At 48.8% G+C, this 16212-nt stretch overlaps 1 protein-coding gene across 1 annotated transcript in view; it reads left to right on the plus strand.

Annotated features, from left to right (window-relative positions):
• Positions 1–884: 884 nt before the first annotated feature.
• Positions 885–16212, plus strand: part of ABRAXAS1 (abraxas 1, BRCA1 A complex subunit) — a 193014-nt gene continuing 177686 nt past the window's right edge. The window contains exon 1 of the mRNA XM_078676299.1: positions 885–1139. Coding sequence (XP_078532425.1) covers positions 1050–1139 — 90 coding nt within the window. The 5' untranslated portion in view covers positions 885–1049. The remainder of the gene's footprint in view (positions 1140–16212) is intronic.

Consider the following 16212-nt stretch of genomic DNA (forward strand, 5'->3'; position numbering starts at 1 on the left):
CTCTTATACACCACCACATCACTCTTATACACCACCACATCACTCAGCCCAACCACATCATCACTCAGCACCACAACAGCACTGTCCTTGCTTGCTACCAACAAGCATTACCATAGCCAATAGGACTCGCATTAGGAAAGTGTAAGCTTTTGGCTTTGTGAATAACTATGCTATTAATTTAATTTAATATATTTTCAAAGCCAACACATATTAAAAAAAATTGTCATTTACAATACCAATAGCTCACACTTTCCTAATGTGAGACCTATTGCATTGCAAATGATTGTTGTTATTTGGGAAAGATACAAGGAGAAATAGACATTCATCCAATCACTCAAGCCCCAGGGTACTACAATGTCAATTAAACATTATAAAAAGGAGGAAGAAACTAAATCACCATTTAACCGGGTACACAACGTGCAGGCAAAATTAATACCCGTTATTTAAAGTTCATATAAAAATATATATTAAGAGGTCACCTGTGACCAAATTTTGGTGGATGTGAACAATGCGCACAGACGTCGTGTAGTTACTGTATGGAAATAAAGCCAATGGCTAAAGTGGAATGACCCACTGCCCCGTGCTCTAATTGGGGAAGCAAAATATAAACCACAATTTAACAGACCAACTGATGAAGCCAGCTGACCAAAAGTCCGTGTGTATACTACGTTTTTTTTTTTTTTAACGAAACAAAGCCAGACTTAAAAATAAGGCTTGACTTCTGTTAATGCAAAATGATCCTCAGCAGTTCAAGTAAGCGGAGTCTACGCACGTGGTATTTAATGTCATTTAGAGCACTCCACCAGAGAATGGGCAATTTGGTAGCCTTCCGTATTGCAAGCGTCCTCGTGAGCGCTTCTGCTGCCATCTGTCTGTCAGGCGCCGCCCTGCTGCTCTGACTTGCCCGCCCCTAGCAGGACTGGTGCGACGTGCGAGTGCCAGAGCACCTCTTCCATAGCCGGACGGGGGACCCCGAAAGATAGTTGCATTTGGGAAACCGTAGCAGGATGAACAGGCAGAGCACCCCGGTCTTCCATAGCCGCTGAAAGATGACTGAAGGGGAGACCACCGGCGCCGTGGTCTCCGGGTTCGTGTTTGGCGCCTTCGCGTTCCAGCATTTCAACTCCAGAAGCGACACAGTAAGTAACAAAGTGATGTTGTGTTGGGTTAGTGCATAAGATCCGTGAACACATTGTGGGTGGTGGGACCGCATGTTGCGTACCCTCACCCAGAGGAAACCCCTTTTCTTATTTACTATTCATAGACCGTGTACTGTCCTCGCTGTCTTCCGTGTTTTGAGTATGCAGAAATGTAGTAGCCTCTCGTTGAGAGACATAAAAAAGGGACTGGTACAATTTGCCAAGACGGCGACCATCTTGCAAGGTTAGGGCTTCGATCCCATAATAGACTGCGATTATTCCTGTCGTGAGACAAGGCTTAGACAATTGTATTATTGTCTCTCTTTTCATTTAGTTGCACAGTAGGTCCCACCGTTTTAATACGGTCAGGAGGCACGGCATCCCATTTTTTTCTTTAAATTGTTCGAAATACAGTTTTTTTAAAAATAGACGAAGGGTTGCTAGGTGGCTATTAACACTGTGATATAATTGCCGAAATTTTGTTACCAAGAACATGTAGGATATTTCAGGGTTTAAAACTACACTGCTGCGGTCACTACATCACACAATTGTAAGCATAGCTGCCAAAGTTTGATTGCTTATGTGTGACATTTTCATAATTTCAGTGTAATTACCAGTGACATTCAACGACTATGAGTGAAACTTTCTCGCGAGCAAAAATCAAGGAATGAAGACGAGGGAAACATATGAATATCAGAAATTATACCCATTTGAGCCAATAAAAACTCTTAAGAAGATATTAAAACTGCTGCAAAGCACCAGAAATGGAAGGGCACTAACTGACATGTCACAGACGCCAGACCCCTAAAATAGAAGCTCAACACTTGCCTAATAATAATGAACAATACATTTCTGCATGTTTTGTTCCAGCCTATCCTATACTGTGTGTAACATAATTAAACAATGCATATTCATAGTGCTTACGGTCGCAGGCTACACCTCCTGTAGCACTATAATCAGTGCTCTAAATGGACAGGTACTTCCGTTTTTTTTTGGGGAGAGGAATAGTACCTGAACTTCTCACTACTCCGACCATACATTTAATTGGAGAGCACTAGTGTTTTATTTAAATTTTTTTAACATTTTTATTTAATGCGATTTTATATAGCGCAAACTTTACCCAAAGGTGTCAAAGGTCTTTACATAAGAACCAGTTGCAAAACATAAGGACTAAGGATTACATGTGTTACATAAAAGATACAAATAGAAAAAAATGCAAATGTACAAGATGTAAAGTCACACAAGGAAGAGATACAAACAGAAAGAAAAATTGCAAATGTCCAAATAGTAAAGTCACTCAAGGAAGAGATACGAATGGATATACTCTAAGAGTCACATAGGAATGGTAGAGAGTACAAAGGACTACTGCATATACTAGTGATTAGAGTTATCTCTATATACATAGGGAAGAGACATGAATAGATATACTCTAAGAGTCACATAGGAATGGTAGAGAGTACAAAGGTCTACTGCATATACTAGTGATTAGAGTTATCTCTATAAACATAGGGAAGGGATACGAATGGATATACTCTAAGAGTCACATAGGAATGGTAGAGAGTACAAAGGTCTACTGTATATACTAGCAGGGGTGTGGAATTTAATAAAATATCTACTTGTCCATGGGGCAGGCCGTTTAATAAATCGAATTGTCCTGTAACAAAATCTACTTGTCCCCTTTGTGCCATGTAATGCTGCAACAAATTCCGCAGCAATCTCATTATATAAGAGTTCTGAAAAATCCTCTCTGATGATGCCAGGGTTCATACCATAATAGTGTTTGAATACTAGCAATTCCCTTATGCGGCTATGTTTCTGCAGGTCTACATACTGGGGCTGAAGGTAGTTGTAAGCAATAGTTCCAGGGTTGGAATGCCCTTTTTAGGTCTCGTCTGTCAATGCGCATGCGCATTGAGCTTGCAAGACTATAGGGGCTAAAACAGACTTTAACCAACTTGCGATTCCATGGCGATTCCTTGCAGTGCCCGTCAAATTTAAGCTCAATGCGCAAGCGCATTGACATTAAAAGGCGCGTGCACATTAAAGCGACAAGGCTCCCTCCCCCGGCTATCCCCATCCCCAGCCGCCAGCACCTCCCCTCGCTCTCCCCGCACACAGCCAGGCTCGCATTTCTCCTCCCCCTCCCCAGCCGCCAGCACCTCCCCTCTCTCTCCCTGCACACAGCCAGGCTCGCATTTCTCCTCCCCCTCCCCAGCCGCCAGCACCTCCCCTCTCTCTCCCTGCAGTTTCACTGCCGTGTCTCGTCTTAAACCCGCATTTGAGATCGTCGCATTGAATACTAAAACCACCGCCTCAGCCTGCACAACTCATTCAGCAGAAAGGAACGGGCTGCAACTTGCAAAACTCCACGACTCCAAGCGCCACCGCCTCAGCCTGCACAACTCTTTTTTCCCCCAGTGAAACACCCGCATTTGAGATCTTCGCGTTGAATACTAAAACCACCGCCTCAGCCTGCACAACTCATTTAGCAGAAAGGAACGGGCTGCAACTTGCAAAACTCCACGACTCCAAGCGCCACCGCCTCAGCCTGCACAACTCTTTTTTTTCCCAGTGAAACAGACTATTTAAAAAAAAAATACGCCAGCCTTCGCCATCTGTTCCCCAGCCCCCAGCCGCCAGCACCTCCCCTCTCTCTCTCCGCACACAGCCAGGCTTGCATTTCTCCTCCCCCTCCCCAGCCGCCAGCACCTCCCCTCTCTCTCCCTGCAGTTTCACGGCTGCGGTGAGCAGGTTGACACTACGAGAGCAAACCACTACCAACAGAGCAAAGCTTGTTTGTATATGTAAATAAAAAACGAAGTCGACGTTTGGGTGCAGGCATGCCGATAGCGCCACTTCCATGCTGTTCCCTTACAATGGGCCAATTAACAAGTGTCAGAAGTAAACAGAACAGTGGAGCCAGGAGAGTACAAACTAGACATTACTCCTCCTTTAATCCTGCATCCTTTCGGCGGGGCGCGCGCCACGCTCTCTCTCTGTTGCCACACGCATTAAACTGCCCAGACAGCCCACCCCCTCCCTCTCCAGCGCGCGCCACGCTCTCCCTCTGTTGCTAAACGCATTAAAGTGACCAGGCAGCCCACCCCCTCCCTCTCCAGCGCGCGCCGCGCTCTCCCTCTGTTGCCACACGCATTACACTTAGTAGGCAGACCACCCCCTCCTCCCTATGCTCCCTCGAGTTGCAGGCAGCCCACCTCCTCCCTCTCCATATGGTCGCTCGACTTTACTTTGAGCTTCGCCGCACGTTCTTCCTGGCTCCTTTCTGACCACGCATTGCGCCTTTTCCATGTACTTCCATGCCCCATAATTTACGGTCAAATACTCTTACTTTTGTTTTGATATGCAAGCATTTAGCATGTGCTTTACTTTTATTTACTTACATATTTTTTTTTAATTTTGAAATTTACGCGCCCAAACTCGTTTCTACTTTTTAATGTAAACATACTCATATTCTCACTCACATTTTAAAAATCACTTTCTCGACAAACAACACTCTGGGGCAACACTCATGGCCAACACCGCATTACTTAGGGACACCCTAACATCACTCATGGACACCGGCACACTACTTAGGGACACCCCTACGCATCACTCAGGGACACCACCGCATCACTCAGGGACACCACCGCATCACTCAGGGACACCACCGCACCACTCAGGGACACCACCACACCACTCAGGGACACCACCACATCACTCAGAGACACCACCACATCACTCAGGGACACCACAGCACCACTCAGGGACACCACCCGATCACTCAGGGACACCACCGCATCACTCAGGGACACCATCACATCACTCAGGGACACCACCGCATCACTCAGGGACACCACCGCATCACTCAGGGACACCACAGCACCACTCAGGGACACCACCCGATCACTCAGGGACACCACCGCATCACTCAGGGACACCACCGCATCACTCAGGGACACCATCACATCACTCAGGGACACCACTGCATCACTCAGGGACACCACCACATCACTCAGGGACACCACCACTCATCACTCAGGGACAGCACTGCATCACTCACGGACATCACCACACCACTCGGGGACGCCACCACATCACTCAGAGACACCACCACATCACTCAGGGACACCACCGCATTACTCAGGGACACCACTCATGGACACCACCACATCACTAAGGAACACCACCACATCACTCAGGGACACCACCACATCACTCGGGGATAACCACCACATCACTCAGGGACACCAACACCCTAGACGCCAACACCCTAGACGCCAACACCCTAGACGCCAACACCCTAGACGCCAACACCCTAGACGCCAACACCCTAGACGCCAACACCCTAGATGCCAACACCCTAGATGCCAACACCCTAGCCCACACAACCCTAGCCCACACCACCCTAACACCCACCAACCTAGCACCCAGCACCCATCACCCTAGCCGCCAACACCCTAGCCGCCAACAACCCTAGCCGCCAAAAACCCATCACCCTAGCACCCATCACCCATCACCCTAGCCGCCAACACCCTAGCCGCCAACACCCTAGCCGCCAACACCCTAGCCGCCAACACCCTAGCCGCCATCACCCTAGCAGTCAACAATGCTAACCGCCAACAACCCTAGCCGCCAACACCCCCACCATAGCCGCAACCACCAGCACCATAGCCACCAACACCCCAGCCGCCAACACCTCAGCCGCCAACACCCCAGCCGCCAACACCCTAGCCGCCAACACCCTAGCCGCCACGGGCCTAGCCGCCACCACCCTAACCGCCACCACCCTAACCGCCACCACCCTAACCGCCACCACCCTAACCGCCACCACCCTAACCGCCACCACCCTAACCACCACCACCCTACCGCCCACACTCTACCGCCCACACTCTACCTAACTGATCACCACTACATACAATAACAGTAGTCGCAGCCATGTGCTACATTCACTTGACTCCATGTCCAGGAATTTCTACATTCGAGTAAAAAATAACAAAATTGCTACAGGACCAACAAAAAATGCTGCCAGCTGGTGTAGGAAAGGGAATGCACAGCTCTAATGCAGAGAATGCAATATATATGTCTCTTCCTTTAGTTCACCTAATGCAACACATATCTTCTTTCTGATCAAAAAACAAATAAAGTACGAGGAAAAATAACAAACGTCGCTGAGCACAAATGCAAGAAAATTGAGGGAAACTCAAACGCATATATGTAACAATCATCTGATAGGGAAATTTACTGCAGCAGATCTAGTCGAGGGCACAAGATAAAAAATAACCGATTATAAACTTAAGGACAGGCAAACAATATAAAAGGTAAGTCACGCACTTGTGCAACAAGTTGCACTATTACGACAAAATAATAACCTTTGCCAATATATTCAATCGAATAGTTCACAATACAACAAAAATATTAATAGTATGAACAACCAAAAGCTTTACATTGTGTTCATACGCAGCAGAGACACCGTCAACTAATAAACAATTTACTTTAACGAAGACTTTTTTTTTACCGAAACAAACACTAAACTAGAAAAAAATATACAAGTCAACAAATACATACCAAAATACAAAACAATATTAAAAAAAAAATTACCTGTCAGGCGACGCAGCAGACAGCAAACCCGGCACGCCTTCCAAGAACGGCGCGGTCGACAATCAGGGGATTTCCAAAGTTACGCGCTCCAATTAGGACGCTACGTAACACAACGTACCAATCTCATTGGCTGTGAAACACGTCAATCAAAAAAAGAACATAAACACAAAAAAACACTAGACCGCTACACTAACAAACGTAAGTAACGTTAGGGAACATTAGCACATCTGCCATTTTCATTTAATACACACACACACACAACACACACACAAAATAAAAACAACACACATTTTTATAAAAACACACACACATACACAACACACACACCCCAAAAAATAGAACTAAAAATCCACAATAGCAAATATACACACACACACACACACACAACAGCCCCCTCACCCTCACAACCCTCTCACCCTCACCCCCTCACACCGCCACACCCTCACACACTCACACCCCCTCACCCTCACACCCCCTCACCCTCACACACCCTCGCTCCCCTCACACCCTCACCCCCCTCACAACCCTCTCACACTCACTCCGCCTCACACCCTCACCCTCACACACCCTCACCCCCCTCACCCTCGCACCCTCTCACCATCACCTCCCCTCACCCTCACACACCCTTACCCTCATCCCCTCACACACCCTCAGTCACCCTCACACCCTCACCCTCACACCCCCTCACACACCCTCACTCACCCTCACACACCGTCACACACCCTCAGCCTCACACCCCCTCACTCACCCTCACCCTCACACACCCTCACCCTCACACACCCTCACCCTCACACCCCCTCACTCACCCTCACCCTCACACCCCCTTTTACCCTCAACCTCACACACCCTCACACGACCTCACCCTCACACCCCTCACCCCCCTCACCCTCACACCCCTCACCCTCACACCACTCAGTGCTACAACACATATTGTGTTACAATAGGTGTCACATTTGCGAAAGATACAACTATTGGCATTGTAAATAACAAAGCTATTAATTTTGCTACTTTCAAAACAAGCACATTAATAAAAAATGTGTCCTTTACAATACCAATAGCTCAAAATTTCCTAATGCGAGACCTATTGCATTGCTGTGCTTCTCTCCCCTGCTGCACTCTCCTGCTCTCTAGAGATGTGGCCTAACGACCAAAGCTGCCATCTAAGTCACGTAAATACAAAACATGTTGCATTCCAAATGCTATAGGTGTCACAGTCGCGAAAGTTATAACTATTGGCGTTGTAAATGACAAAGCTATCAATTTAGCTATTTTAAAAACCAACAAATAAATAAAATATTTGTCATTTACAAGACCAATAGCTCCAACTTTTCAAATGCGAGACCTGTTGCATTTCCAATGCTTGTTAGTCTGTGCAAACCTACTAACGTGCATGTTTTAAGGGTTTTCAACAATTCTTCTCTGATCATTTCCCATACTGAGAACAGTTGGAAATTTACTACTGACAGTGGCCGACTTAAAACTTCTTCCAGGGTTGGGAAAAAAGTGGTTGGAGGAAAAGTGAACTTGAAAACATATTTTCTGGGAGTACTATTTCTTGGCCTGCTTCTGTAAATTCTTGTGAATTCATGCAAACTGTACATATGCACTTACTGCAAGGATATATACCACTTTTGAGACTTTCTTTAATAAATGGGCCTCTAATTAGGCCTGGCGTTAACTTTGACCTTTTTTTTTTTTTTTAAATCTTTATTAACATGAAGGCATAAGTTACATATACAATACTGTATTCAAAGTTCAATCTTGTTGTTCGCGTAGTTACGTTTCGGCAGAGCAGTATAAGTAACGTGCACATAGATATAATTTAATCACAGTCCCAAAATTGACATGGATGAATGCTATCAGGTGTCCTGAATACAAGTCTTTGAGGCATAATGTCGCTGTCTCACTTTGTATACGGTGCACCATTCTAACCTTCAAAACGTATATACTAATTTGCGGAGAAGGTATTGAAGAAAAAAGAAAAGAAAACCCAACTGTTGTCATCACTTTCCCATTATTCTTCACACGCCCATAGCCAACCATCAGTCACCCTGCTTGTTATCAATGTGGTTTATAATAGAGCTGCAGCAACGCAGCATTTTGTAGTACATATTAACCTAGCAACCAATCACCCATCCCCTTACTCCTCCTCCCCTTCAGAGTCCAGGGTCTCGTCTTCTGGCAAGGGTTCGCAAATTTCCCCTCTATAGATATTCCATGGCGCCCAGATCTTGTTCCACTTACGGGGGCAAGCCCTAAGCACATACACTGCCCTTTCCGTCACCATCAGCATGTCCATATTTTTAGTCCATCTAGTCGCTGTAGGCAGTTCCGGAGCACCCCACTTCTGCGCAATGTCTCGCTTAGCCACTGTCATGGCTAGTGTGGCCCATATCAGTCCATATCTGTCCAGATCATTGGGTTCCCAGATGTTCAACAGGCATTTGCGGGGTTCAGGCAAAATAGAGATCTTAAGGGCTTGGGAGACAGTGCGCATAATTTGCCTCCAGAATTCTTGTAGCTTTGGGCAGTCCCATAGTGTGTGAAATAGTGTCCCCTCCTCCCCGCATCCCCTAAGACAGAAGGGATGTGGTGCCCTGTGTATCTTGTGAAGGAGTGTCCTAGTGTAGTAGATGCGGTGCAGAATTTTGAGTTGCACTAATCTGAATTTTGCCGAAATGCCTACTTCTCTCGGGGAGGCAAGCGCTTCGTTCCATTCCGACTCATCTACCTGTCCTATCTCCCCCACCCATTTCTCTTTAAGTTTCAGTGTAGGGTCTTCCAGATTATTAACCAGCTTTTTATATGTGAGAGAAGTTGCACTTTGTGGCATAAAGTCCGTCAGCAGTCTATCCTCTAACGGTGAGGACTCTAGTACTTCAGTGTCAGCAGTGATTGCTCGGAGCAGTGCGTGACGTATCTGCACGTATCTGAACGTCTCAGTGGGGTTTAGGTTGTACTGTTGTTGGAGCTGTGAGAACGCAATCACTGTGCCCTTGTCCCACAAGTCCCCCACCGTGGAGATCCCTATGCGGTCCCACTGAGCAAAACCTTTGCATGCTCTGAGGTTTCCCAATGAATTCGTGTCCCACAGTGGCGTCATTTTGGTGATTCTCCCTTTCCAGCCCAGTCTTGTTTGTGCTACGTGCCACAGGGCCGCCGTGTGCTGTATCGGGCCTATCAGCTTTTTAACCTGTGATTTGTTGTATAGAACGGAGAGCATGCTGTCCGTCCCCAGTTGAGACCAGTCCGCCTTGTACGCTGGGTCCTCTCGCGGGGTGTGGACCCATTGATTAATAATTTTAAGTTGGGACGCCCAATAATAGAGTTGAACGTTGGGCAGGGCAATCCCACCCTCATACCAACTTTTTACCAATTTATCATGCGCTATTCGCGCCGGGCCGTTGTTCCAGAGTAGGCTGGTAACCAGTGCTGCAATTCGTTTGAAATAGTGTGGTGCTACCATATATGGGGTGTTTTCCAGCACATAAAGGAACCTGGGAAGGGCCATCATTTTATATAAAGCAGCCCGCCCAAGAAGGGTCAGGGGCAAGGTTGCCCAGTGTTTAGCGTCCGTACGCAGGCGATCCATAGGTGGCTGTAAATTATTTTCAAAGAAGTCAGCGGCATTGTTTGTGATGACAATACCCAAGTACTTAAAGGAGGTTGTTGTCAGTGTCAGGGGGCAATCCTCTTGTAACAATGGTTCCGGGCCCTTAAGCACGTACACCATCGACTTGGACCAGTTCAAGGTATAAATTGACGATTTCCCATGTGTGTTACAGAGATGTAATAGGGCAGGGATCCCGTTGTTAGGGTCAACCATGTAGATGAGCATATCGTCTGCATATAGGGAAATCTTATCCTCCCAGCCAGCCTCCCATGCGATACCACGAATCAGTGGCGTTGTTCTAATCCGGATCGCCAGCGGTTCCAGCACCAAGGCAAAGAGCAGAGGTGACAGCGGGCACCCCTGTCTAGTCCCCCGTCCCAATGGGAACGTCGGTGAAATGTGGCCATTTGCTACTACTTGTGCCACCGGTGACGTGTATAGTAGTCGCACCCATGCTATATATTTCGGTCCGAAGCCCATACGTGCAAGCACTGTAAATAGATATTCCCATTCTACTAGATCGAATGCCATTTTGGCATCAAGTGAGAGGATCACCGCCTGTTCGGAAAGGAGGTGTGCACGTGCCAGCACCCCATGAACCCTCCTGAGATTCAGTGCCGTACTCCTGTGGGGCATAAAGCCTGACTGATCAGGGTGTATCAGTGTGTGTAGGTGTTGTGTCAGACGGCTGGCCAGGAGCTTCGCCAGAATTTTGGCTTCTACGTTAAGTAAGGATATCGGGCGGTATGAGGTACATGCGGTCGGCGGCTTATTCGGTTTTGGTATGGCCACTATCGTGGCTGTACGCTGGTCGAGTGGTAGTTCCCCCCCCTTTGCAGGCTGTACGTGTACATGTCCAGCAGTGGCTTACTTAGTGTCGAAGCCATCGCTTTATACCATTCCACGGGTAGCCCGTTGGGACCCAGCGCCCTGCCGGACTGCAATGCCTGTATGGCCAATTGAATTTCATCTTCCGTCAGGTCAATCTCTAGCTCTAGCTGTGCCTCCTGTGTGAGTCTGGGAACGGCAATGTTTTCTAGTGAATTCGCTGCCGCCTGTGCAGTGACGACCTGCTCCGGGGTGTATATCTCTTGAAAGTGGCGGGCCAGGGTGCGCACTATGTGTACAGGGTGTGTCTGCAGCTGCCCGTCATGTGTGCAAAGTCTCTATATGCCTCTGGTACTGCCTCCTCTCCTATCCAACCATGCCAGCATTTTCCCAGCCTTGTCACCTACATCATATATTCTATGTGCTGTGCCTGCGATGTAGCCTTGAACTGTTGTTTTAAGGTGCGCCTGGTATTGTTGTTGACGGAGCTGTAGCAGGTGTGATGTTTCCGGGGTGGGATCGGACATGTGAGTAGTGTTTGCGCTATGGAGTGCTAGTTCCAATTCAGTGAGTTCACGCCGGGAGTCCCGTTTGTGCCCCGTTATTGCAGCACCTCGGAGGACCGCTTTGTAAGCTTCCCACAGGACCGAGGGTGAGGACACCGTCCCAACGTTTTCTTGAAAGTATTGTGTGATTACCAATTTAAGTTTCTTCCTGATCTTAGGGATTTTCAGATAGTTCGGATAAACAGGGTATACTCTAGCGCATTTCCTCTCTTTGGTAGTGAGCGACAGAGACACTGGTGAATGGTCAGATACGCCTCTAGGCAGGATATCTATCTTATCCACTGAACCCAGTCCCACCCCCAGAAACAAAAAATAGTCTATTCGGGAAAGGCTATTATGTGCAGCGGAGTAGTACGTGTACTGGGTCGCCTCTGGGTTTAGCTGTCGCCACACGTCCATAAGGCCCATTGCTTCCAGAAAACCAGGAAGCGTGGCATTCCCCCTGGGGCGGTCTCTCATGGGAAAGGTGTCTAGCGTGGGGTCCACTATTGCATTGAAATCCCCCCCAATGACCGTGTCACCCTCTGGGAGGTCTAGGAGGAATCTACCAAGCGCCGGCAATGCCGTAGAGTGGAGTGCCGGGGGAATGTACACGGAGACCACATTAAGAGGTCTCCCTTCCCATTGGCCATGTATTGCGGCGAAATGACCCTGATCATCCGCCCTGCCGCTTTCCACCAGAAAGGGTGATGTCTTTTTCACGAGTATCCCAGTCCCTCTGGAACCTGATGTGAATTCAGCATGCGTTGCCATCACATACCCTCGTCTATCAAGCGCCTTGCATGATGTCCCTGCGAGGTGCGTCTCTTGGAGCAGTACTAGATCAGGTCCCTGACGTTTAATGGCCTGCAAAACCAGACCCCGCTTAATTTTATCCCCCAAGCCTCTAACGTTCCAAGTAAGCATACGCAGGTGGGGTACTACAGTTGTGGTAGGGGTGCCCTCAACTGGTGCAGCGTTTAGTCCTTGTGCCATTGGTTCGCGTTAGCAGTGTTGCAGATGATCGGTCGCCGATCTCCGTGCAGATGCAGCGCCGTGTGTTGGTGTTTCTGAATAGGTCGGCATTTGGCGTGTTCGCGTATCACAGAACATGAGTGATGACTATTGTCAATAACATTAACATTATAACTCCCCCTCCCACCCCCCACCCTGCTTCCCTGCCCCACGGACCATCTCCCCGCCCGCTTCCCCAACTTGGCAGAGTGCTTTGTCCCACTCCCAACTATCTTACTTGCTCGTGGGGTTGGTGAGTCCCCTACAGGCACCGGCTGTTGCCCACCCTACTCAGCTTCACCAGCTCCAGGTTCCCTCATGCCGCACCCGCTCCGTCCCAGAGGCAGTCCACCTCTACGTCAGGGCCGGCCGCCCGAGGCAAGCGGGTCCTGTTCCAAATCAGACTCCATCCCCGCAGTGTCGTCCTGGTTTGCAGGAGGACTGGTCGGCACATCTGTGTGCACGTCGTTACGATGGTTCGTCCGGTCTCTGTGTGGATGCCGACGTTGTCCCACCTGTCTCCAGCCGTCAAGCCAGTCCTGTGCCACTTCTGGCTTGTCAAAAAACCATGCCTTCCCATCGGCCACAATCCTTAGTTTGGCAGGGAACAACATCGATTATGGCAGGCCTTTTTCTCGGAGCGCCTTCTTTACTTCAGTAAATGATTTCCGGCGTCTGGCCACTTCCGCCGTGTAATCCGGAAAGAAGGCCAAGGTTGAATTTTGAAGCTTGACAGGTGGTGAAACTCTCGCCGCTTGCAGGATTGCATCCCTGTCTCTAAAATTAAAAAGTCTGGCCAGCACAGGCCGCGGTGCTGCTCCTGGTTTGGGCGGTCCGCCAGGCACCCTGTGCGCCCTTTCGACTGAGAAGAAGTGAGATAGGCCTTTAGGTTGCAGTTTATTCTTTATGAGGTCCTCGACGTATAGGTCCATTGCTGTTTTTCCTTCTGTTTCTGGTAGGCCAAGGATGCGTATGTTGTTTCTTCGGGAACGTCCTTCTTGGTCATCCAGCTTGTCTTGCAGCATCCTGGTGACTTTCTCCATGCGTTCCATCGCTACTTGCAGTTCCGAGGTGTCCTCTACCAGTGACTGTGTAACCACTTCAACCTGAGACACCCTTTCGGTCATTTTCTGAAAGTCCGCTCGCAGCAGAGTAACCTCGGAGGAGATGGAACCTACTGTCGTCTTCACCTCTGAGAGGGTCTTCATAATGTCCTCCAAAGTCACCCTCTTGGTTCCTTCCGTATCTGGAGTAGCGCCCGCGGAATTTCTCCCATTGACTTGGGAGTGTCCGTGCTGGCTGTAGGCAAATTTATCTAGTTTGGCCTGCGTCGAAGCACTCCTGGTCCCTTTTCCTGCCATGATTGGAGGCGCGTCGATCTCGTACCCCACCCCGGGCAGCACCGCGGTTTCCGTGCGGCGATGGGCTGTGCACCTTATATGTGGGTCAGGGGGGATCGTGAATCGGCTTTCGTTCTGTCGTTCTTCAGACCCCGGGTGGACCCTGTACTGGTGAGTCTAATGATCGCTGGCAGCATGTCCGCACCGATTCCCAGTGCAAATAACCTTTGTGGTGCGGTCCAGATCAGCAGGCTGTTTGATTGTGTAGGGGAGATGCTGGCTTGTTGTGCAGTCCACCTGCGTCTGCCGCGCAGCGACGCGCCCCGCCGCCCGGTGACCTCAGCGGCAACGACCCCTTCGTTTTCCCCACTGCACCGATTGGAATAACCCAGTGCCGGTTCTGCGTCTCCGCCAGCTCAGCAGGTGGGCTTCTCACGGGTAAAATGGTGGGAGGCAGCCCGGGGCCCGACCAGAGCGTTGTTTATCGGGGTCCCCCCTGTTACTCTGTCCTCGGGTGTGGCCAGCGCCTTCAATGGCTCCCCATGTGTTTTCCCATACGTGTCAGGTCGGTGTGTAAGGGTCCAGAGCACTTACTGGTATCGTCGATAACCTCACGAGTGGTCCCGATTTCTGCTGCCGCAGTGAGGGGGGTATCTTTCACTCCTGGAGCGTCGGCTCCCTTCCCAAGTCACTCGCGCTGACCACGTCGCACCTCCAATATGGCGTCCAACGGTAACCCTTGGCGTTGCCTTTCGCCCGGAGACTCGCACTATATAGCCACCTCCGTGGGTCTTCTTCGATGTCTCGCAGCCTCCGGCGGTCGCTTCCGCCTACTCACGTCCCGCTGGGTCCTCCGGAGCTCCCACCTTCACCTTTCGTGGTGGATCGTCTTCCGTTTCGCTCCTGCCGGGGGAGCGGCAGTCGCCACCAAGGTCAGGCCGGCCAGGCCACACTTCCGCCGGGGCTCAGTAGGTACGCAAGGCCGATGCCGCTCCACAGCCGCAGGCCCAATGATTCCAGAGCGGGATGGTGCAGTGTCCGGCTCACGTTGCTCGCCGGAGTCGGATCGAGTGATGCCGCCTGGGTCCCCGAGCCGGTTCCGCTACTTCGGGCGGGCGGTGTGTCGGATTAATTCATCGGATTGTATCTAAGGCCGTTATGCCGTGGGGAGCTCCCTCTTCACGCTGCCGCCATGCTCGGCTGCTAGCCACGCCCCCCCTAACTTTGACCTTTTGTTTTGTTTTTTATTCTGTCCCTCTCCGTCTGTCTATCAGCTGGCGTCCCTGTAAGTACAGTATTTTGCTCTTTTAGAAGGAGCATATTGGCACACAAAGTAGTTTTGTTCAGTGCCCAGAACCGCTGTGGCAATGTATGCTGAGACCAACATTTTTCTGGTTTGCTTTTGCCAATGCTTATTAGAATGGTGAGGACCCAGCAGCTCCCACACTGTTAAGGTTTTATAAAAACCATGCCTAAACAAGTCACGCCTTGACAAAACCAAAAGGCTGACCACCAATTTCAGACTCACTAGCTTTGCCAATGCTTGTTTATTTTTGTTTTCCATATTCGTATTTAAACTGGTTACACTGATTTTCCATTCTGAATATTTTTGGGAAATACTAACATACATCAACATGTTACTAAATGATGCTGCAAAGATACGGTACCTAAAATCTTACAGTAGTTTAGCTAAATGTTTTCTTTTCTTACATGCATTTTTTTGTGAATGTTTTATTTTGAAAGCAAAGAATCATCACTCTTGCTTTGAAGCGTCTGCAAATATTTGCATATAATCAGAGAGCATTCTGGGTGCATTATACAGAGCCTCATATTACTAAACTTTGAACATGTGTGTACACTTTTATACTGGAACCACCGTCAGTAGTGAAGGCTGAGCTTAAAACATTTACTTTTAGTGCTCACCCTAATAATAAAGGCTTTGCATTAAGGAACCATATATACAAGTTTGAACAGCATTAACACACATATGACCTTAATTGTAGAGAATGCCCTTCCCTGATCCACAATGTGGTACTGTAAACTGGCAGCCAAAGGGTTTGTGCTGCAGGGGGTTGGGCCTACTTGTCACAAGGACAAAATGCCCATTAAAACTTGTTGCCCTTGACCCCAAACAA

Source organism: Lissotriton helveticus, chromosome 2_1, assembly GCF_964261635.1.
Source record: "Lissotriton helveticus chromosome 2_1, aLisHel1.1, whole genome shotgun sequence".
Lineage (NCBI taxonomy): Eukaryota > Metazoa > Chordata > Amphibia > Caudata > Salamandridae > Lissotriton > Lissotriton helveticus.